The 25109-nt window shown below is 40.7% G+C and overlaps 1 protein-coding gene and 1 long non-coding RNA gene across 5 annotated transcripts in view; one reads left to right on the top strand and one right to left on the bottom strand.

Moving 5' to 3' along the window:
* Window positions 1-359: 359 nt before the first annotated feature.
* Window positions 360-19225, top strand: LOC115615127. The gene is made up of 3 exons (XR_003993953.1): window positions 360-450; window positions 11903-11908; window positions 19215-19225. It is a non-coding gene; the product is annotated as an uncharacterized LOC115615127 (long non-coding RNA).
* PTPN1 (protein tyrosine phosphatase non-receptor type 1) overlaps window positions 652-25109 on the bottom strand; it is a 43556-nt gene continuing 19098 nt past the window's right edge. For 2 of the 4 annotated variants that reach the window (XM_030502891.1, XM_030502894.1), the window contains exons 2-9: window positions 15468-15558; window positions 13651-13751; window positions 11566-11664; window positions 8707-8844; window positions 6539-6748; window positions 5665-5826; window positions 4840-5075; window positions 652-4141 (exon numbers count right to left, since the gene is read on the bottom strand). In XM_030502891.1, coding sequence (XP_030358751.1) covers window positions 3934-4141; window positions 4840-5075; window positions 5665-5826; window positions 6539-6748; window positions 8707-8844; window positions 11566-11664; window positions 13651-13751; window positions 15468-15558 — 1245 coding nt within the window. In that variant the 3' untranslated portion in view covers window positions 652-3933. Of the gene's footprint in view, window positions 4142-4839; window positions 5076-5664; window positions 5827-6538; window positions 6749-8706; window positions 8845-11565; window positions 11665-13650; window positions 13752-15467; window positions 19831-25109 lie in introns of those variants that run through there. The other 2 variants (XM_030502892.1, XM_030502893.1) reach the window with 2 other exon arrangements.

Genomic DNA, 25109 nt, shown 5'->3' on the forward strand with positions numbered 1-25109 from the left:
GTAAGTTCTCCACTGCCCCGGGCCTCTCTCCCCCCCAGTGCCATGTCCCTAGAAGGGGATAAGGAGCACAGTCACCTTTTTGCCTTCACAAGGCTTTACACCCACAGGTCAGTTGCTGGCAGCTTCAGGAGGATGAGAACTCACCGTGGCTGCTGTATGTACCACCAGTCTATGCAACTAGGGACAGTTCTCTTTCCAAGCACCTCTCCTCCAGCTTAAAGATAGAAGCCAAACGGTAAATACTCCAACCAGCACAGCAGTGTGATGGCTGCAGGCGCAGGGACACGCAGGTATACCCTCTCCTTGCCAACTGCAGCTTGGACTTACAGCATAACTCAAACTCTTGGAAACCCCCTGTCCTTGAGTGTCCTACACACGTTATTGCACTGATTGCCGGAGCCAAGGTAGTTAAAATCTAACTGTTTAAGTGAAAGACTAGAGGAGGGAGATGTGTGTGTCAGGGACAGTCATGCACTTACCTCTCTTATGGGAGCTCTGACCTACATGAAAGTTCTTCCAGTACAATAGAATAGTTAGGGTTGGAAAGGACCTTTAGATCATCTAGTTCCATTCCTCACCAGCCCTGCTGCAGGAACTGGCTCCTGAGCCAGCCCTTGCCCCAGGAAGGGGGAAGCAACACCACTCTCACGTACCTTCTTTAAAAAAAGAGTTTTATTGTTACAACTAAAATGAGAACTGAAAACTCGTATGGGAAATTGAAAAACTGTACAGTTTACTCGAACCTGTGAGGTCTTTGCAGCGCTTACACAAAAGACAGAGACCTGAAACTGTGTTATACCAAAACATTGAGCTTTTTTGGGTTTTCTTTTCTTTTTTTTTTTTTTTTTTTTACAAAAGTTTATTCTATGGCAATCTGTAAAAAAGAAAGACCTGATGAGTAAATATTTGCTTAAGGCATATAGCAGAGCAGCTCACTAACTTTCTAACAAGTTTAACATGGATGTTTGTCCATTTTCCAAGAACAGGTTAACCAATACACCCACTTTGAAACGCTACTGTATATACACACCCAAACTACTACATACATATACAGGACATCGAAACAAAAATGCTTACAGTTCAGTATGATAAACCTTACACACACCTCACCAGGCTTGGGGGGACATTCCACGGCCTATCCCAGGACAGGGGATGTTTGGAATAGGGGGAGAAATGGCAAAAGCCAGGGGCAGGAAGGGGGACAGTCAGAACTTTTATCAGCTGAAGATGCTTTCTCTTGTTTTAGAGGGAGTTGTTCTGCATCTAAAGGAAGGATGCTCAGTTTTCCTGTCAGGCCTAAAATATCATACTCCCTCCTGGGACCAGGACAGTTCTTTCAGTTACAGTTCCTCCTTTTCAAATGGGCCACTGCTGCAGGAGCTGCACCGCTGCAGGTCAGAGCAGGCTGTCGCTGGGCTCCAGCTCGAGGTTTTCCTCTCCTCCTCTCCCAGTGGCAGCACAGCAGGCAGCCCCTGAACTCACTGCGCCGTTGCGTGCCCCAAGTGCCCTGGGTGAGGTGTGGGTAGGGCTTACTAAACTCTCTGGAATGTCTGTACTATACTTACTCAGCTGAAATGAACCATGCTGAACAACCGGGTTACACTGAGTACGCAGGAATTCAATAGGAAGTCATGCCAAGGATTGGGCGAGTACATGTTATCCGATAAACACCGAACCAGTCTAGCGCTGAACGAAGGGACTTTCAGCAACACCCTTGGAACCACAGCCACTTAATGATCAGGTCATGCAAATATCATTTGGGCACATCAGGAAGCAAAAATATAAGTTCTTTCACCTTTCAAGCACGTGGTATTTAATCAGGACACTAGAAGACTTTACATGCATTTTAATACAAACGGGGTACAAATGTTGCCTTAGAACAATATTCTACCAGATGATGGAGAGAATAGTGGGGACAAAGCAATCACATAATGTATCTTAAATACACAGATGAGCCATTATATATTACCATTTTTCTATACTCATTTTTCATGTTTCCAATAATATAACTAAATATTGACTGATTACAACATTCCTCCTTTCAAGTACTGGTCTGACCAACAGTCTCACAGGTAAAGTATTGACTCCCAGTACTACCTGAGGATTTATTATTGTACTTTTGAAAAGCCCTTGATGCAAGCTTAACAAAACACAAAATAGAAGTAATTCCCACCCCCCACCCCCCCCACCGTTCACCAACTTATTCACTGAAGGAAGAGCTACACCCAGACAGCTTTGCACAAATAAATATGGAGTGGAGAGACTTACGTAAGGTACTCCATAGCGATGCTCGCACTGAGAATGGTGGCTAAGTAAGTGCTATAACTCTAGAAAGACTTTAGAAATAAAAAGAACTGATTAGTAACACTGTTGTAAATCAGCTGTCATGGTTTCAATCACTACAACCTCCGGTAGTGAGTTTACTCCTCTGCGCCATGACGTGAGCAAAGACACCTTTGCTATTACTCCGTTAATAATTTGGTACTACAAGAGGAACAGCACTGACTAAGAGTTAGTGCAATGCCGACTTCCAGTCACAGTTCTACCAATGCACCCAAATCCTTATTTACAAGCACTTTACATGATCCGAGTCCCGGGCATGGCGCAGGGGCAGCATCCCCATCCCCTGCTGCAGAGGAGCAGGGCTGCCCCTCGCGCCGCTCTGCCCCGCGATGCTGAAGAGCGAATCTCCAACCAAACTAAAGCCAGTCTATGAAACCTTTGCTCTGAACAAAGCAGCACACGAACGCTTGCATCCTATGCCAACTGATACGTTCACAGACCAACATGGCTTCTGTTGAGCTTTTTTTATGTCTTGAGGAAGCTGCCACAGCATTAATTGCTCTGGATTTACTGCAGTGCTTTCCTGCTCATTGCCTGCGGTGCCTCCGAGCACGTCACCTCCCCGGCCCTCGCAGGAAGCTATTCCTTACGGGGCAGAGTGAAACTGCATTTTACATTCCAAATGATGAGGTTTAAGCAGTGGTCCATCTGAATGCCAGCTGCACAATGCTGGTGGACACGTTTTGGTTGAATTTCCCTTCCTGTTTCTCTCCCTCCCCTCAACCTCTCCTAACCCAGAATGTAAAAGTAAAACCAGCTTTACAAAGGATGGTGCAATGTAAATAGGCGCATGTGCAAGTAGAGTGCAACAAAAGTCAATGAGGGGATAGACTCACTAAAGAAAAGGAAGGAAAAGAAAAAGAGCTGGACATGTTGGGATACCCTGAGCAAATGCAGAAGCCTGTTTCTATAAACACATGTAAAACAATAAGCTCTTTAAGAACAGTTATGCCAAGATTAAATATATCAATACCACAGGCACTGCCCACAACTCAGTCTGTAATGATGAAGCAAGTTAAAAAAACCCCTAAACCAAAAACCCCAACCACAACACCCGTCCCCTAGTGCCCTCCCCTTCCAAAAAGGTACATTCTTCAGGTATGTGGGGTTCTTTTTCTGTTTTTGGGAACTCGTCAATAAGTCATGTATTTGGTTACAACACTTGGAGAGTACAAGCAAGTTTCACTTGTGCCTAGTTTTTCTGAAACCAAAGAAAAAGAACAAGAACTGGCTTTTTAAAAAAGGCTAAAAACAACAATGTGTTGTAATTCTACTATTGAGTTAAAAAATAAAGGAGGAAAAAAAAAAAGAAAAGGAAAACAGACTATTTGGCATTTTCTCTGCTTACTCCTGAATATTTTAAGGCCCTGAGATTAGAATATTATGTTCTTGGGACCACAGGGCTAGATAAAACCCTAGTGCATCAATTCTCTCGTTAAGCCCTAACCAAAGTTCTGGCCTTTCAAGCTAAGATCTACCTCCACTGAGACGAGGCTCAGGCGCCTCCGTTCGCTTTCCTTCAGAGGAGCTGATTACAAACCCATGGGATCGGTGGTGTTTTCTGCAGGGTCGCTCTTGCTGGCACGTCCATCAATGAAAACACACCCTGTAACAGAGGTAAGCTCCCGCCGTCAGGAAGGTGAACATGCATATATTCACTAGAAATGGCTTCCAGGTTGTCACCATGTTCTCATCCTCCTCTTCTGAGTTCTCCGACTTCATCGACTCTTCTTTGTGGGGTGAGAGACGCAGGTTTTCCCCAACAGTTCTCCTCCGAATTTCAGTGTCTTGACTAGTGCTTAAGGACAAAGAAAGAAACATTCAGTACCGGAGGGAAATAACCATTCAGTGCTGGACTCGCCCTGAATACAAGCAGTTAACACGCAGGAGGGCAGTAACAGCAGGGCATGCGGACAGCATCCCCTTGCGCTCCGCTCCGCTCAATCAGGAGTGACACCTAGCGGTACAGCAGGCAGAAGCCCCGGGTTCTCCGCTCTCACGTACACAGCAAGTCCTTGCAGTTTAGGCTACAATGACAGGTAGAAAATCCTCCGTTCATGAGCCCACTCTACTCCTTTCATCAAAAGTAGCTTTGCGTGCAATTGCTTTCACACTTCTGAGTGTGGCTAAAGCCAGTCAGCCTAGTTTTCAGCTACGTGACTAATACTGCCTCTGAAGAGTGAAAGAACTCCTCTGTAAATTAACATATACTGCACGTAAATCAAGACTGAACCACCTCATTATTCTGTCACAGTTACTCCAGCAGGATCCTGTGAGAGGCCCTGGCTTATGCATGGAGTTAAATGAACATGAGCATAAGAGCTTTACTAAAAAGATTCTGGGTTGGAACTATTAACACTGACTTGATCAAGGTCTGTTCAAGCCCTTCTGTCTGAAAAGCCATTTATGAGCAAACATCCTACAACCTCTCAACGCCAGAAGCCAACTGGACACTCTTCTTGGGACAGTTAAAAGTGGGGAAACTAAATGCGTTACCTGTCTGTGATCAGTGGCACAGATGAATGAGCTCGGCCATCTGGAACCATCTCTTCCACAGTGCTAACCAAACACCTAATCTCTTCCTCTACTACTTGATGTTTAGGAAGGAATTCTGTGTGTTCATGCATCCTTCCATTGTGCATTTCTGAGGTTCGCTTTGGTGGTCTGGGAGGTGGTGGGGTGTGTTCAGGTGGTGGGTCCAGGTCTTCATTGGAGAGCTCTTTCCACTGTTCCTTCAGGGAAGAAAAAGCCCTGTTAAGCTTTTCTCCATTTCTTTTACATAAGCTACTATAAATTTAACATGGCAGGGTCTTTATACTCTACCTGTTCATTTTCACGGGGAAAAAGGCAATTAAAGAGACACAAGAACTCCAAACCTAAGCTACATCCAGCAGACAACAGCTATAAATGCAAGAAATTATCACCTACTTCTGCAGAATTCAAATAGTACAAAACAGAATCTGTGTTGCTGGAGTTCTGCTTGCAATAAAACAAGCTGAGAGGATTTAAACATGATGCTGCAACTTCTGGCATATTAGAAAATCTTTATGATCCGAAATGAAGCACAAGGCCAGTGAAGCCAGTCTGCACCCCAGTCATGGTGCTGTAAAGTACACAGGGCCACCTCTTATATCACAGGGACTTTTGCAAAGGTTCTTACATACAACACTGTAGGTCATGACAGCCTGTAAAGCACCGTGTTTAAGAACCCCATAAAAACTACTGAAGCTAAAGCAAGCATGTCATGTAAAGGTTTCTCTATTCAGCTCATCCCACATATCCACTCGAGTTAAAACAGGCTGTGCAGTCAACAGGACTCACTTGCACTGAAGCATCTCCCATGATGAATTTTGCCCCCTCAATAACAGCCAGGTAGGAGAAGCGGAGCTGGTCTGCTGTCTGTATGAGCCCCATGCGGTACTTCCTCATCTCCAGGAGAACCTGTTTAACGTCCACAGAAGAAGGATCTTTCCGTTTGTCCATCTGAAGATAAAAATTTGAAACATGCTTTATGCTCTGAGGAGATGCACAATGGCTTGTTCTGTGGGGGGGCCTTCACGTTACCCTCCATATGACAGAATTAATAAACTCATAAAAAACTGGTAGCAGCAGCAGCTACGTATTGGGTCCCTAAAAAGAAAGACACTGGGCCTCCAAAATGCTGTACGTTTCCCCCTTTTGGCCTTTTTTGTTTTGAAAATATAATTAAGGTAAAAAACCCCACCCAGGACATTTTAACCTGGGCCTGGCTTCTTTGTATTACTGCTCTCACACAGGGACAGAATAAAGCCAAGGGAACTGCAGTTTTATCCTGAAGTCAGGACAATTTCCTCCTGCCTTCAGGCAAAGTTGACTCTGTAAAAGGAAACACATTAGATTTATTTTACATTGTTCCAAGATAGCCCACACTGTTACTTAGCAGACATCTAGTGATTTTTTTAAACCATGAGGGCAAAGCCTATCTTTGTGAATCACTCTAAAACTAGAGACTCTTTTTCCCCAGACTCAACATGGCCAGTGAGGAACAAGATCTGCCTTGGAATACACTTCCAAACCAGACTATGAATAAGATAATGGGAAATAGCATGCAAAATAATTCACAGAACATACCACAGCTCTTTGTAAGCCTGCAACAAACCATTCCTCAAAATAACTCTACAGACATAGCATGTAATCTCGAATAAGTAGTTCTTACCAGTAGGAGACATGTATCAACCAAACAGAAAGTTCCGGATCTCCCGATCCCGGCGCTGCAGTGCACCACAACGGGCCCGTGCTCCGGGTTAAGGGAGCCGGACTCCCTCACTTTGAACAGGAAATTGAGGAATGAAGCAGGTGACTCCGGGACACCAAAGTCAGGCCACGTAGTATAATGAAAGTGCAGAATCTCTCTGGTTTCCTGTGTCTGTAAAAACAGTATTTAGGAAGTCTTTTAGCTTGGATACACGAGTCACAAGTATTCAAAAGCACAGTTGCCTACACCAATGTTCTAAGCAGCAAATACAATTCCTCGTGCATTTCCCTAGCAAACAGTCACTTACATATTTAGGCATTCAGCTTCAAACATTTTTACCTTCAAATCAGTTTCAAATTTTGTGCCTTTGGAAAAATTTTAGCTACTTCCTTTGAAAATAACCCTGACTTCCATGGAATGGAGGCACGTGCCTGCTCAGCTTTGTGTGCTACTCAGGCTACGCGGCTGACACTACATCTTTAGAACAGCTGGCTTAAATTCAACTGACAAAGTTCCACCAGTCTGAGGGAGCTCTTATAGCTGCACGGCTAAGAAACTAATGACAAATAATTATCTCTGAAGGTCTCCATTCTGAGCAAAGGAAATTGGATAAGTAAATTTACTCATTTCTAACATGGCTCAGTTTATTCAGTAGAGTTCAGTATCACCACAAGATAGCTGGCACTGCCTTCCAGCTTCTAATGACAGAACATCATTTGAAGATTTCTCTAAACCAAGTACCTCAAGGTCTAAAAGCCCTTTACACTTTCTGCAGACAAAGCTCTTATCACAGCTGTTTCTTTACAAGTTTGTTCCCAACTTGAAAACTTTTTCCAAGACTACTAAATCACTGGTGCTCACATCCTCCTAAAGTACTGAGCTACAACCCTCAAACACATCTATGGCAGATGTCACAGTTAATACACACCATAAACTACATCAACTGAATCCTTACTCAGGCATAATTTAGTCAAATTGATACCTGCTGTCACGCTTCCTGGCAAAATGAAGCATGTGAGATGCTGACAGATGAGCAAAGGAATAACTCTGTCTTCTAGTAGCGAGCAGTACCAGGACAGAACAGAGCTCAGGCTAGCATATCCCAACATATACACCTAGCCCAGCATTAAGGACCTAAGATATTATCTTCAGTGACCTGCATTCAGTGGAATTTAATGGTGCACTTCCTTAGTCAGTCTCCCCAAGGAGCTTTAGATCAGCTCTCCTTTAGATCAGCTCTCACGGTTCTAATACAGGGCAGTGTTGAAGAGAGGAAGGGTGGGAAACAGCATGTAAGCTTTCGTTTCGGTCTTGTGCAAAAGAAAAAGATGAAGAAGAAGAGGAAGGAAAAAAGACAAAAGAAGAGGAACAAAAAAAGAAAAGAAATGAGGAAGAAAAAAAAGGATGAAAAAAGACGAAGGAAAAAGGAAGACAACAGAAGAAGAGGAAGAAGAAAGAAGACGATAGAAGAAGAGGAAGAAAAAAGATGACAACAAAAGAAGATAAAAGAAGAGGAAGAAAAAAAGAAGATGATAAAAGAAGAAGGGGATGGAAAAAAAAAAAAGAAAAAAGAAAAAGGAAAGAAAGGAAAAAAGAAGAAGTATTTCTCTTAAAGCCAGTGGCCTGATCCTTGTACCGAGCTCCATACAGCTCATTGCAGGACCAGGGCTAAAACAGTTCCTGCTTTCTGATAAAGGCCATCAATGCAAAACCTGACTATTTAAGCCAACAAAACCTAAAAATAAACCTTAGAACAAGACACATGCAAACACGTACCTTAACAGGACAAGCAATTATTTCAGCTATAACACAAAAGCACTAGAACATCTGCTAAGTGATTTTATAAAGGCTTCTCTGAAAGATAGCGACAAACTAACCTTCTCACTCCATGCACGGCTGAGACATGAAAATGACTGTAGTTTCCCCAGATATGTTTCATAAATATTCAGGAGTTTCTTTTCCGCAACACGGAAACTAGAGGCTGAAGAACAACCTCATGCAGAATCACCAGTTCCAGAGCAAAATCTGTTATAATTCACGACCATCTTTTTCAAGGCCTTGTTGATGAGGAGGCGAATCTCACCTCAGAGAGACTGAAAAACCCGACTGGTGCTACTTTCTGTACTTACTGTAAGGTTTTCCAATTCTAGCTGTCGTACTGTGTAATAGGATTTTATATCTTCAGATATCAATGTTAGTTTCAAGTTTGTATCTTCAAAAAACATTTCTTTCTCCTCCTTCCGTGGCCAGTACTGTGCACACTTGACCTAAAACCAAATAGGAAACATTTATATATCATTTATGTTTGTGTAAAAGGCAAGGAATAAACATCCTTAAATATAACGTTTTCTTATGAGATAATTTCTTGATCTGCTTTTATTATATGGAGGACCAGTTCTAGTGTGAAGAACAACAGTCTTCCTTTATGTTGCAGAACCACATCTCCAACATGAACCTGTTGTAGGAGTCAAATTATTTTGATCCCAACCAAATCGTGGAAATACCCAAGGATCGAGGACAGGTTTGTTTAGGTAGAGCTCTCTTTCTTCCACACATAAGCTCAAAGAGTGTGACTTATGGAATCTAATCAAAATCACCAACGCCATTATTTGTTTTAGCTTGTGTCAGAACAAACAAAACCACAAATCTAATAACTGTCTAAGTATAAAAGCTCTCACAATACTCTGCCAAAATCTGAGTTTTAGTCTACTCTGCATTTTATTTATCACCCTCATGTCAAACATTTTAATTTCAAAGGAACAGATAGATGCTAACAAGAGCAGAACATACTGTGAAAAAGCATTATGTATTCCACGAAGAAGCTACATATAGAGAATTACAACACTGCTAATTTGCAAGTGTAACATCAGATGAGATTTTGGGTTACTCCATTCACTTACCACAGAAATAAAAATAGCAGTGAGATCATTTGGATTTTGCATGGCACAGCTTAGAAGTAAAGAGCCAAACAAAACCCCTGCATTCAGCAAACGCTCCCATTACGTACTTCTGACTGAATTTCAATTTTCTCAGTAAAGTATCAGAGAGCTGAGTTCTGCAAAGCCTGCTACATTCTAGGAGCTGAAATGAGCCAAGCAAATAGCAAAGTAGCACATTCTGCAGTGAAAAATTAGAACTAAGAACTAAAGAAATTCATCAGCAACATGAATAGGAAGCCTGCAGCCAAGTTTCTGACAGTTAAATTTAAGGCTATTGTGACTGGGAGAACTGGCCAGCTTGTTCTGCCACTAAGCACCTCTGAAATGGGGTCATGATCACCAGCTAACCATTGCTAAACATGCAACAGAATGGATTGCTGGACATGCCTAATGTCTATTTCATCAAAGGGCAAATAATATGGGTTTAAAGTTGACGTGGAGGAACAATGAAAAAAACATTCTTAAGACTAAGAAGATTTCTGACGGTATTGTAATAAGTAAGAAAACTCTTCAGTAATTTATTCGTGGACTAACACCAGTTCTGCTCTGACTATTTCTCGTTCTTATTCAAAATCTATTCTCTAGTTTATCAGGGTGTAGAATCCATTGTAATTCTCTGCACTTTTACTGATGTTAAAGAGACAGCCACGGGCTTTGTGTCTCATTTCTCCACCAAATGTGTCTGCAAACAATATTTTGTTGTGCTCCACTGTAGGTCCCCCACTGCTGCTTGCTGAGGAGTGTAAGCAGCCTGCCCTGAGGGATCTCAGTAATTCATTTTGTTCAGAACTATTGGCAGTGCAGAGAATGAGCGGGAATGGTTGGAAAGGAAGAAACTATTGAAAATATGGTTACTGCAAGTCTTTGAAGATTAAATTTCACTTGCACTACAAAAAAAGCAAAACTCTAAAAATTCAAGGCTGCAGTTTATTAAAACACAACTCACTGCACAAGAATTTTCCTGATTATTGGGAATTCTTTCCCGATTATGCTGAAGCATGTACCACCCAGTTATCACTGGTGAATACCCAACATACCCGCTACCCCTCCTCCAAAGTATCTTTAATACTGACTGCACTGTAACATTCAACTTTAAATTGGGCATTTCTGTCTTTAAAATTGCTCTTGTCTGAAGTTAGCACAGCTGCCAAGTCCAGTTTAAGGATGGCAGATGTGGAATTAGCATAGAGGCAGAACTCTGACCCATGGATGAAAACCATGCCTGGTGGCTCCTGTCTTCACCATCAGAAAGGCTGAGGCACTTCCTCTCAAGACAGCATCTACTCTATGTGCCAGAGGAATCAATACTTTTTATCTACCTGAAGGTAAATTACTTCAAATAAGCCCAGTTTTTTGTTCATCTGTTGTTTCCCTTTATCTTCTGCCTGGCTTGTCCAATGTAAACTTCCTGAAAGGTCTGCACAGACCTTAGCCCACCACTCTTGTAGCAAGTAAAGCACTGGCTTTACAGCTGGTTCCACCTCACTCAGAACATCACTGCTTGAGGCAGATACCAGGTGATACCAAGTACTTCCAATCCTACCTCCATTCTGCTCAGCCCTCTCATGGATTTTGTAAAACAATGACACTGGTAGAGATACAATGTGCCTTAGTGGTACCTTTAATAATCAGAGCTCTTACTGCATGAAGGAAGCCTGGAGTCAAAGTGCCTCTCTAGCTGCTTCAAAACCATTTCATAATGCTTGTGAATGAACACTTGCTGTAAATGACCTTTGAGAGGTGCAATCTATGCACACTGGAAAGAACTACATTCAGATACCTAAGGCAGCAATAGAGAACAAATTCAGGAGAAATGAGGACCTACAATTACAAACCATGGAATTTTCTGACTGCACTAAGATTGGTTCATTGGGTATTCAGTTCTAGGCATAATTTCTTAGATAAAATAGCTTATGGTCATTTCCTCCCTACCCCCAGCCCATTCTTCGGGTTGGTTTTTGTTGTTGTTGTTTTGCTTGTTTAGTTTTGTTGTTTTTTCAAAAGAAAAAACCATGTACTGAACGCATAGCTAGAACTGAAAGTACTTACAGATCCCTTTTCCATCACTCTGTTCAACATGACAACACCACGGCTTTTCTGTTCCCAAACCATCTCCCAGAAGTGACCACAAGTATTTGGCAAAGGTCCCTGCAGAGACAGAATCCCCAGAAATAAGCATCATTTTCTGTTAATGCCAGTGCAACGTTCCCCAGTAAAAGTTATTGCACTAGGCAGTAAATTTAGACATGTAACAAGCAACTTCTCATTTCAAACTGTAAAACAATCCAGTGATACAGCTTTAAGTTCCATTTTCCCACTATGAGTTTACCCATGAAAGCATGGTTAATCTTTACCACCCTCCACCCCCCCCGTATATAACAGGAAGAGAGAAGTAGTCTCATTTGCGAGAACAGAACTGGGAGTGAAAAATGCTGAGAATCTTCTTAGGAAAGGTACACAAAGCAATGGGGAAATAAACCCTCATTGACTAAGAGCAGAATTAACACCTATGTTAAACTATTCTGCTATACATCATTGTTATTCATAATACTTGAAAGTTACTAGACTGAATGGACATTCAAAAGACTGAAACATCAGTAACAAATGATACGGTTTTCCAGAATCTTCATTGATCTGCTTTGGGACTGAAACAATGCCAACTCCTTTTAAAGAGTACTATCTACTCACAAAGTAGATTTTGCTGTAACTGTGTGTTAGTGCTATGTTCCTTTGGTATTTTCTGCTCCAAAACCATTGCTCTGAACCTCAGACAACACAAGCCAGCATAGCATCATTGTGCTTCTCATATATGCTATCCATCACTTTGCTCAAGCAGAACAACGGGTCAGCGTCCTCAGGAAGAATGACTAGATTTCAATAAAGCCATTCAAATCCATTAAATTCTGGACCAAAACACAAAACTAGTACCAGCTTAGCTGCACATCTGACTATTCCACATACCAGTTCAACCCTATGATCAACCTCCCCTGTCCTAAGCGGAGTAAGATCTGTGTGCACAGAATCATTTTTATACTGAGCACTGTACTGTCCGCTTCTTCCTTAGAAGATTTATCTCTATTCTCTAGAAACAGGAAGGAAGAGCTGCTGCTGCTGCTTGAAAATATTAATCCCAGTCCACCTTTATCTAAAGTGTGGAAGGAGAGGTAAAAAAACAAGGCAAGATTAAAGACCAGGGCAGTCTCCAGCAAACTGAACATTTAGGACAAACAAGGGTTCTGGCACAGTTGCTGGCTCTCAGAAGAAGATGACAGGCTATCCGTGTATTTTTAAATCTGTTATATAAATAGGGGTGGAATTCACAGATTCAGTGAAAACCAGCCACTTCCACCCCCCGAATTCCCATCACTGAAGTCAGTATTAATAGCTTTCCTCTCTCACACTAAAGGTACAAGCATCAGCACTGCTCAACTTAGGCCTTTTGGAAGTTGTGGTATTAGGAGGTACGTTATTCGTAAATGCTACAGAAGCATCACTTTCAGAAGGATGTTTAACAAGAAACACATGATAGAGCATTCTGCTTATTTGAAACAGAAGATCAGGTGCAAGAAATTCCTTAATATATTTTAGCTTTTGCCCCACTCAACGTAACACATAAATACCTGTTCTATTTAAAGTATGTTATTTCATACAGGTTTTGAACATCTTTACGTTCACACGTACAGTTCTGCAAATGTGAAGCCCTCCCGTAAAGTGAGGTTCACCTCTGTTCGGAGAATTTATCAGGCCACTTAAGACTAGTGGTCTGAAGCCTCTGTGCTGAGGTTCCATGTAGAAGCACGATTCGTTTCAATCACATCTAAATGCTGCTTGTCAGAAGCCAACAAGCAGATTTGTAGAAGTATGTTAGTTTGTAGCCTAGATGGGTCTAAAGTCAAATATACCAAGTGGCCAAAACACTCCACAAAAAGTCAGTCTGTGGTGACAGGAAGCAAGAGGGAATATGTAGCACTTTTGTAAATCTGTTCTATGTGTATGTTTATATACACACACAGATGTCAATATGCACTTAAGTAGCTTTACAATAAAGAAAACAAACACAACAAGGCTAAAGAAAACCCACAAAAACCAACTCCAATCACCATATGATTTTTATTATCCACCGCCAGCAATTACCTGGGTAAGGATGTAGCTCCTTTGGGCCTCTTCCATTTTTATCAAACTAGCGTTGATATAGTCATTGTCACCTTGGTTTAGCTTAATTCGACTGTGATCAACTGCAGCATAATTAGAAAACACTGGTTAATGTATATGCAACACAGCACAATCAATGCACAACCTCATCGGATGTTATGATCAAAAAAGCCTGAAGAGTTTAATGACAGGTAGCACAGAAGTGTTTGCTGGTGCTTCTAACTCTGAAAACACAATACAGGTCCCTCAAGAACAGCACTACAGCAGGGCAGGAACAGATGTTGCACTTCATCTTCCAAGAATACATTGCAAGAATGGAAGTATTTGAAGTAACCTCAACGGTAACTTGCAAACCAGATCACACTGACCTATTTGTACAGTTATCGAGTTACTGCTTTTAAATAAATCTCACTACACAACTGCTTATCTTTTGCAGCTTAAACATTCAAACCCAGCTTGTTCAAGGTTGTTAAGGTTTGCCTAAACATATATTGGACAAACAGAACAGACACTTCTTCTTCTTACAGACACTTCGCTACTGTTCCCAACCCAACCACATCGTCACGTACAGAACGAACAAAATGCAAGAATTACAGAAATGTAATTTCATTGCTCTTTTGTTAGTCTCAGCTTGCTCCACTTGGGATTAAAATAAACCAAACCACCAACACACACACAAGAGTTCCCACATTTTGCAAGAAAGCCAGACTGGAAGCAGTATTATCTAAAGGCAAAGAGGAACCATTTGTTACTCACAACCCCAAATATTAGAACTGCTTAGTAAAGCAAACTATGTGCAACATTACTATTCCCAGTTAACTACCCCAAAGACTTCAGGAACTTTGAACTACTAAGTTTAAATATCCTGATATACAATAATACTCTGGTCTTTGAACAGCAGACATCTACCCAGTGGTAGAGCCTATAGAAACTCTGCATTTAAACCAGGTGGCAGTGCTGCACCCTTGAAGAAGGAAAGAAGTGCCAGAACAGGCACTGTCACACAGCACAAAGGCAGCAGTTTATTGAGCCAGCTGTGAACCTTCTTTAGTGTCTAATACATTAAGTTTTATCTGCTGACCATTTAACTACTGTCCTGTACTTCCTTGCACTCTGCATGTTTTGATTGTTGCAGTCTCTCTTGCACCCCAAAAGTTCAGACTTCCCTATGCCTGGCATGCTCTGTGTTACTGCCTTTGTATGTGGGACCATGAAAGGGAGGACAGGCTGCAACACCAAACCGTGCCTTGTACAGATGACACATGCTCAAGGATGCACTTGGCACCAGAATATGTAACAATAATCATTTCAGAAACGAAGGTCTCACTAGTAGTACCACCTTTGCTAATGTCCCCTCTGTTCTAAATAGCTTAGATTTCTTTCTAGAAGCCATGTGTTCTCTGCAAGACTGTTTCCCACCTCTCAATAGAAGCAGTTATGCTATATTGACTAGAAGGATGCTCTAGTAAGTACACTGACACAGAAAGGATACTTGCCATCTTATTAATGCTACGTCAGCCACCACTCTTCTCTAGCACAAGAATTCAAATGTAAAGTAATCTTTCTTCAGATTTGTGCCCACTAATACAGAACCTACTACTGCATGGTGCTCTAGTACAATCCATGGATATAGCGGCATCCTGTGACATCTATCTCATAAATTCATTAACAAAAAGAACTGTCTTGGATGCATATCCTTCTAACATAAATCTCGTCCTTGCAAAGAACATTTAGCTGTTACAAGAAGTCATTAGAGGCCAACAGTCCGTTACAAACAATGGAAAAGAAAGTGTACTTACAGGGGCTGACATCTCTGTACCTATTTCTATTTTTGTTTCTGGGATGTTTGGCCACTTTACATGGAAAGTCACTGGCTTCGTGCCTGATGTCCTGAAACAAACAAGGAAAAAAGTCTTAGATATCAATCCATCTAATATCATCATACCATTAGTTATTTTAAGACAAATACCCATTTGATTTTATACCTTCACGTGTAGGAGTTCTGGACAGAAAGCACCTTGGGCTTCAAATTAAGAACTGAATTTAAATTTACCAAAATACAAACTTAACATTATTTGTGTGTTAAAATGTTATTAGTTCGCATAATAAAGTAGCAGAACATTTACCAGAGATTATGCCTTTACATTCCTTATGGAGCAATTGCTCCCACTATCACTGAAATTATCAGTTCAACTTGTGACTCAGCAGCAACTACAAAATGTTGATTGTGATAGAAAAAAACCCCCTCGTCTACCTCCATTGGCTTCCAACACACACATGGAGTGTCTAAGTTGTCTAAGATCACTTACATCTTTATCTTATCAGCCAGATGTCATAAAGCTGCAAATGGTGAAAGTTATTTGTATCCAATTCACATACTCAGCTAAAGCAGATATATATATATTTGAGTTTCGGATGGTGCACTGATGCCTGAACTCTTATATGCGCTTTTCTCAAGCTGAGACAATTTCAGCAGTTAGAATAAGAATTCTGCTGTCCCTGGACATTAATCCTAATTTGTAGAAACAGAACTGCACATTGTAAATAAATATTGTGTAAGTATGCAAAACATGATAGTGCTAGAAACTTCTGGGTGAAGCTCTTTGATTTAACTGACATTAATGAAAACCAAAGGAATGGATTTATCACAGAACTGGTATTTCAATGGCATGGTAAGTTTAAGAAATCCTGAGACAGACATTGCGCATGAAATGAATATATGAACCTAGCCCAGAGGCCACTAAAAAAATCACCATTAAAAAGAAATTACGGAGCTAAATTCATGCCCTTTCAGTGGATGACATTAATTTTGTTAAATATTGCCAACCAAATGAAGCAGAGTTCAAGATTAATTTTTCTGTCCAGACACAGCTATATTTGAGCATGGTGTTGATCCACACCCAGCATGAGCAGAGAACACGCTTCTGCACACATAAAGTCAGTGCATTTGGAGGGCTGCTTGTGATACATGGATCGCTTGCACAGAAAGGCTGGGCACTCCTCTATGAATAGTTTTAAATTAGCTCAGGCTCTGGTTCAAATTGGGGTAACTTTCCAACATCAGAGCAGGAGGATTTTGTACCAGCTCAAAAATCTAATCCCTAACATACAGCCCAAACTGAACCGGTTTTCTGTTCCTCTCAGTTCTGCACAGATAATCACGCGTAATGCTGACAATTCTTTTTTTAAGTGCATTATATACTGCAGCTTATTATTTGTTCATTTTTTTCTATTCTATTATTCAGCTCTGTATCAGTTTACACTGAAAGCTACATGACAAGGGAAGAATTCTATTTTACATATACCTGCTCAAAATTAGTACAGTATTCTGAAATGGCTCCTCTCTGAAATAAGCCCTGACATCAGCTGCTATCTTTTTATAACTTAACACATGGCTGCCAGTATTTCTGCGTATGAAGAATGCAGTCTGGAGAATATGATCTTGACTGCCACAGTCTAATATCTCAAACACGAGGCAGCTAAAAGGGGTGTTTTCATAAATTCCATCTCTGACACCAGGTTGGTGACTTTATATTTTGCAGGGGTTTATTTTTCTTCTGTACTGACTGTACAGGATTAACAAGAGAAAAACCAGGGAACTAGGAAAAATGGTTTTCTAGATCTCTAACCACATTTCCCACAGAGCCTATGTGTTATTAAGCGTTAAGAGAAAAGAGAAAAATAACAAAAACCCAGCACAACTACTCCCCCCCTCCACACTTAGGATTCATATTATAAGAACAGCAAAATGCAAATCAAACCAAAAGACCCTTAGGCATTTTTGCTGCAAATGCTGGGTTAAATTAGCAGCAGCACTAATCTACACTGTTTCCTTTCACAACATTAACACATTTGAAATGAACTGTCCTCTCTTTTAAAAAAGGAAACGGATGAAATGCTTCATTACGGAAATGGAATCATACAAAGACATTCTAATACAAAAGTACCGTACTTGAGCATAAATGTGTATGTGCACATACACTCTACTCCCAGCCTTGAAATGTTCCACAGATTCAAATACCAACATCCCATATTTAAGGATCTGAAACTGGTAATTTGTTGTTCCGGGAACAGAGAACTGGCTGTTACCTCACTGCCAAATATTGGATCTGTTTAAAGAAGCTACAATGCCTAAAGGTACTGAAAGAATAAGGGAGTTCTAGGAGATGCACAGAGAAAAGGAAAAGAAAGAAGTTACCCATGTACCTCCCAGAAACACAGACAATTTAAAAAGCGTAATGTATTTCTGAAGCATGCTTCAACAAACGGAAAAAAATGGAGTGGGGATGGGGTGGTAATAAAATGAGGGACCAAGATATGGCAACAGGCAACCTGCTGCCTCCTGTGAAAATCCAGCTAGCACACAGCACTTCATTTCTGAATGTAATGGACACCAATAAAATCCAAAATCCTGGAGGGTATGCGTGCCTGGACCTCAGCGTCAAAGCCAAGCCTGAAAAGAGGAGGCATACTCTTCTCAGCAACATGGGATAAAAGCGGTGTGGAGTTTTGGTTGGGGTTTTTTTGGGGTTTGTTTTTTTTTATTTGGCTACAGCAGTTGCTGGAACATCTAACGTGACCCCCCCAAAAAATACCTAAGATCACTTCGAGAATATGAAGCTGACTTCAGTGGAAATCAGATGGCCTCCAACAGAGAAAATTACTGGAGAGAAACAATCTACAACTGGCCACGTTACAGGCTTTTTGTACATTCCTCCTAAACCTTTGTTACTGGTTATTGCAGGAGTCACGTAACTACTGACGCTCACTGGTGTTAGGGTGGTTTCAGAATATGTCAGTAGTAATACAATAGGATCTCCATGCTGGAGAAAGCAGAATCATGCGCAGAAGGAATTATTATGCTATGAGGAACTTAAAGCCAGTGATGTCATGAGAACTGAAGACAGCGGATGAATACGGGGATTGATAAAGTTACGAAACTCCTTCTTGAATCACACTCGGTGTCACTGCGGAGATCCCGTCAGTTAAAAAGGAAGCTCGACATTTCGTTTAAAAGGTCGTGCAATATAAAACTTTAAAGAGGAAGGGCTAGAACTGAAGTCAGTTTTCCAAAGTCAAATGCTTCTGGTTTTGAGAATGAGTCATCCCATGCCACTCATCTCCTGGTTTTGAGTCCCGTACTCTGTGCAAATACCCCAAAAGCTTCAGGGGTAGAAAGAGGAAGTCTGCTGAAGCGCTGTTCTTCAAATGGAAAGTTCTTGTAGCTGTTCATTTGCAGTAGTGACTGGAATAAGAAGTTCTTTCGTGATTTACAGAAGGTTGCTCTCAGTTGCACGAATGAGTTCCACACTTAGCGTGACAGCATCACACTTCTAGCCACAAAGGACGGACACAGAACGCAAGGGAAGATCAGACAAAAGGGATCAGTCCCACGAACACAGCCTTACTTTCCAGAGACCTGCAGATGTTCATTGGGAAGAGGTGCTCATGGTGGGTCTCAGCCCCTTGTCCCAAAGCCTTCTGCACCAGAATGCCTGACCCTCCTTCCTGCCAGAAATACCTAACATTAGTTTTTCACTCTGTAGCCTACAGCCCTTTATTTCCATTCCTCCCAGCCTTCAAAACACTACCTTCAGTTCAGGCTCCCAAGCTGTAACTACTCTGGAGTCTGAGGTCTGCCAATTCCCCCTTTGGATATTAAGTATTTTCTGCAACTTCTCCTAACCACTGGCACTCTGCACCACACTATAGCTGCCATACATACACTCTTAACACAACAGCACATTTGACTATACTTTCCTCACCCTGTTCAGACACCAACGGGAGATTAAGACAGAGCAGATATACCCCAAAATCTTGAAGTAAGTATTAAGTAAGGTCACATGAAGAGGTGTTCATGACATCAGTCATTCAAGCACACCACAATGTTACATAGATTTGCATGTTAGTACTTCCAATAGAGGAAATAAATGTCCAGTCTAAAGGCCTTCAGATTCAACAGAAAGGCTCCCGGGGAACTTTGCTGCAGGCCTTAATTGGATCCCACTCTTTTATTATACCATAAACTCTGGAGTAGCTCAGACTAACAGATAATGATACACTGTCATTTTAACAGCTCTGTTCCTACGGGAAGCAGCAATTGCCGAGATCTTATCACGGGCTTCAGAAGAGCACAGTAATCTATCGACTGAAGCAGTCTCACTATGGAAAGCAATTCACAGCAAGTATATAAAGACTTAAATAAAAAAGTAATTTTAGCTTAAGAGCTTAAAAAAAAAAAATGTTTCTTCTTAAAGTGAGCACTGAAAACATGATGACAAAGCTGTAAAAGTGGAAGAGTAAAAAATAAAGTTACGGTAAAGTCAAGTGAAAGCTGCTGTTTTCTGAGGTGCCATTACAGGCTGATTTCAGAATGGAAACGCCACTACAGCTATATGATGTGGCAAAGACCCGTACAGAAGAACACAAGAAAAACAGGCAGTACAAAGGGATCCATAATAAACAGCTACTTTACACAAACAGGGAAAGGTCTTCAGATTCAGTGCATAACGGAGCAAAAAATCAAGGCCAAGCTGGATGGAGCTTTGAGCAATCTCTTCTAGGGGAAGGTGTCCTTGCCTGTGGCAGGGGGTTGGAACTGGATGAGCTCTAAAGGTCCCTTCAACCCAAACCATTCTGTGATTCTGTGATTCTATGAAATTGAGTCACATAGAAGCAGTGAACTGACTCTTCAACAGAAGAACCTTGCTAAGATATAAAGCATACATACATCAAATGTTCATTCAAGCCTCTTTGACAAGGAAGATTGGATTTCTTACCCTGTATTTTTTAAACTTTATATCAGGATATTTGGACAGGGACAAGAAATGAAGATGTAACTTACAGGTAACAAGAAGGTCATCTAAAGATCAGGTAAATGATCAGAGAATTGTATCGCATGACATTAATCTTAACAACAAGCTGCAGACTTTTAGCCAGATAAATGAAATAAATGTAGATTTTAACACCCTTTTAAAACATTTTATCTGGTCTCTTAGTTTCGCTTTCAAGTAAAATATAGTAATACTGATTTTATTAATCTCCCTCAAAAAAACCCCGGTTGGCTGGTATGCCCAGTTTCTTCCTGAAGTCAAGCATGGAGAGAGAGAAAAGGACAGGCGTGTTTGAAGTTCAATGACACTATTACGTGAGTTTAAAAGAATAAATAAATTATATTAAGAAAAAAAATCCCACACTTGCATCATCATTTTCCTAGAAAGCCCCTGGCTAGTTCAGCACTACACGGGCAATCTGAACAGGTTGTCGCAAGCAGCGTAAGCAGAGCTTCTGACACTAGTCAGCTGGTTCTAGGCACGGAAATAACCCCCCAGGAGAATGTAAACTGGGCACGATTGTGTTCTTAAATCATATCAGCACATGGAAAAGTGTACTATTTTTTTCTGGGCCCATGTTCATTGCAGCTGGATTACAGATTGTTTCTCATCACTGACTAGTTTCAATACACCTAACTAGAAATTTAAGAATGATGAAAGTAAACCCTGCAGTACTTTACCGTGCCCACTTTGGCATGGCAGAAAACCAAACACTGTAAATGTTCAATGAAACCCTTGCACCTGAATGGTTTCTACATCTTGGGTATGGACTTCCAAAAGAGAGAAAGCCATAGACTTGTGTCATTTCCAAATTTTAGCAGTATATTCATTCCGCATGTTGTCAAAAGGATGACATGGCTGTAGAATAAATCACTGCAATTCTGCAGGACTCAGCTGTTCCCATTCTTGATTTGCTTCAATGTCATTATCTGCAATGAGGAAAACCTGATTTTTCAATTCTGCTATTTTTGAGGGTTACAGCAGAGCCAGGGCGATCAAAGAGCTAAACTCTAATATTAGGTTAAAGAATTACATGCAACTTCTCAAATTTCAGTAAGTTCAAAATACGGCTTGTCCTTGAAATTTATGACCCATAACAGAAGAAGTTCAGAATAGCTGGCAGGAACACTCAACTTCTGCTGTTTTGTAGCCATGTACTCACTGCCAAAACAGGAAACAACTGAATGGAGGGTCAGTATAAGAAAACAACTGAAGTTCCCTTCTTCACGTCCATTGCTATTTTTCCTCCCAAATACGCAATCTGTTCCAGAAGTGTATCTTAGACATTCTTGGAAGGACAGAGACTTCTGAGAAGAAGAAATGGCTTTTTCTTGACAGCCCTTGTGCAAAAGAAAAGCTTTGCTATCTGTATCATCAAACAAAGTCAGTGCCAGGAAATAAACCACAAGTCTCATTAAAGTGTCAAGAGGTTCTAACTCAAGTTACTCTTCTCCTATAAGAAAAATAATCAGAGATGAGATCCAGATCTTGATTTGCCCAAACATTACAGGTCTCCAGATAGAGTTTTGGTTTAACCTCATCTCAAATAGACTGATGCATCTGACAGTCCAGGTATCTTCATAACTCCTAAAGGAATTTAGTCTGTGTAGGAAATCCAGACCTTAATTTGTTTGCAGCATGGGTTTTGTATGAGTTTTAAAATGTGTAATTCCTGGCCTGTCATGTATTCCAGGCTCCATAAACTGACAACTGTGGTTATAAACAGAGTCCTCCTTTCCTAGTTACCTAATATTTTCATTCTGACATCTCACAAGCCACCTAACAGCATTATTGCTTTTACAAAGCTACCAGCACAATAAAAAAGCAAACCACCCAACAAGGTAAAGACCATGTGTGCAGACTTTGAAGGCTTCAGGGAGGGAGGGAGTGGGTGCAGAGGCTGTAAGAACTAGAAGGTGAGGGAGGGATGAGAAAAGCTTCTTCTCACACCTTTTCACAGCAAAACCAGATCACTGTGCTGCATATAACCAAGATCCTTTCTAGAGTTTAAACAAGCAGCAAATAATAAGATGCAAACTGGAAACAAAAGGAGAAGAGATGCCCTTGGAACCACTGCAGATAGTTTACAGTTTCTCAAGGGGATCTCTGACTTCATGAAATCGGAACCATGGAATAACTTTTTATTTACACTCACTCAGAATCCTCCACTGTCTTTCAGAGATAATACACACAGTGTTAATCCTGGTTAATGTTAAGAAAGCAAGACTGTACTATTGCCTCAAATTCCCACATAATCATCATTTAATTTTAAGATAAACCAGCTCATTTGATTAAAAAAAATTAATGATAAATTAGACAATCAAATGTGAGACACTCCTTGCTCACTGCATCATCTGTAGAGGTGCACTGTTCACTTACATGTCACTAGTATTTTAAAGTTCTACTGCTTTTTTAACAGTTGGGTTTGGTTTGGGTTTGGGGTTTTTGTCTTTAAATCATCAGGCAGCTACGAATTAACCCCTCTCAATTCTTTCAACATTACAAAAACATTTTCAAACACATGCTAGGCTTTCAAGCATTTAAATTCATCTACATGGTTCAGCTCAGGCTAATATGCCAGTATGAACACTGGTGTATTAACACCAATTAATGTAGCACACTGGTCACTGAAGTTCAGTATTACAAGTTCAGTATGTAAATCCAGAAAGCCCGACTCATTTATAAAGCTCAGAGTTCTGCACAGGGGGGAAAAAATCCAGTCTTTTAGAAAGGTTTGGAATAATCTTTTGTTTAAACAATTTCAAGGATTGTGCTAGAACAAGGGCAGCAGCCTTCAGATGAAAGCCAAGTAGCCTGGTTTGCACAGTTAATACCAGTAGGAACAACTGGCACTCAGGTATGAATTTCCAACTTCTTAAAAAAATCTAGGATCTGGCTTATTTCTTTTATAAAAACCCACAATAAAACTGAGATTAAAACCTTCCTAATAGCTGTCTAAAAGCAGCCAATTGACACTATATCTCTCAGCAATCAGAGTCCTATTTACTAAAAGATAGCAGAAGGCAATGCCGTGTTGACATGGTTTAATCTGTAACAGTTTTATCCAAAACCCTTTGGTAGAAGGATAAAGTATTTTTATGTAGCAGGCGTTTGATCAAGCAATGAAAACCTACTTCATCTTCAGTTACAATCAGCAAACTAAAACCTAGACTTTGGTCTGAATCTCACCAGGTAATTTGATGGATGAAATCCCTAAATCTTAACACAAGAGAATCAAAGAGACAGAAGGAATAAACTGAAGTATTATCCTTTAAGTTTTTTCACTTTGTTTTGGGACCTATCATCAGGTGGTGATTCTTTACCTGTCATGGTTGTAATATGGATAGCCCTGAAAACAGGTTATTCTAGCAGGCAGTGGCTAATCTATCTTCAGAAGATCAAGAAAAGGTACTGAAATAAAGGTAGGAAAACAGTGAGATAAAGCAGTTGTAAACGTCATCACCATTACAGGAATTACCCCAAATCACTCAGATTTAAATCTCACCTTTTTTAAAAACAAAACAACTTTCAAGAATAGGAATCAAAGCTTTATTATTTTCAGTCATTTCATGTGGGTGTCTAAAAAAAATGACAAAATCACTCATGTTTTGCTAATATCAGCTCTTTCACTTTGGACGGAAATCAATATGCAGAAAGTGAATCAGTCAAGCCCGACTTCCTGTAAATTGATTTTAGCACACTGAAACATTTAAAATTTTGAAGTAAAAGAATGTTCCTGTAAACGAACCCAGGCACATAGTTCCATTTAATAACTTACCATCCTCTCCCTTCACACAGAAGGCATGTGTGATCTGATCTATACAGGTACAGGACACCAGAGCATGTACTCTGGTGCAGGGACAAAAACTTGCTAATACTGATACTCCTAATTCCTGTCAGCGGTATGACAACAGTAGTAACCAATGAAAACCATTACCAGCCCTTGTCTGAAGTTGTCTTTTCTCCCCTCCTCCAGGTGTTCCCTTTGAAAACTGTCTCTTTAATTTTGACAAATACAACAAAAAGCCACCAGTGGGTTTATGGGTTGTAAGAATTTAAGCTTGGCCTGGCATCCATATTAACAACAGGGAAATATTTTGGATCCAACTGGCATTCTGACATCAGACCCACTTCCATCACTACCAACACCTGAGTATCCTCTTCAGGCAATAGATTCAAGGTCTTGTCATTTAAAAACTCATCACATCATTACAGATTCTTTTTACTTATCTCACATTTTCGATCCCAATGTATGTGTCTGCTCCAAGACTTCTGGTTCTGAACACATCCTGCTTTTTTATTTATTTAGGCATGCTGGCATACTGCCCACTGAAAAGAATATAGATGTTCAGAATATCTGGCATATTTATTATTACTGTTAACAAGGAATTTGAGAGGCTCCTAAGGTAGTAAGTGTTGTATCAATATAGAAGGACAATATAATCCTCTGCCTAAGGAGAGGCTCCAGGCAGGTATTCAGTATTGGATCTACTGTCACTGTTTAAGGCCCAAGACTACTAACATGCTCAACTAATGAATAGTAACAGAACTACTACAATTACCGAAGGACCCACAGCATCCAAACACATAGTTCTGTGGCCTTGGCGA

The sequence above is a fragment of the Strigops habroptila genome, chromosome 13 (genome assembly GCF_004027225.2).
Source record: "Strigops habroptila isolate Jane chromosome 13, bStrHab1.2.pri, whole genome shotgun sequence".
NCBI classification, from domain to species: domain Eukaryota; kingdom Metazoa; phylum Chordata; class Aves; order Psittaciformes; family Psittacidae; genus Strigops; species Strigops habroptila.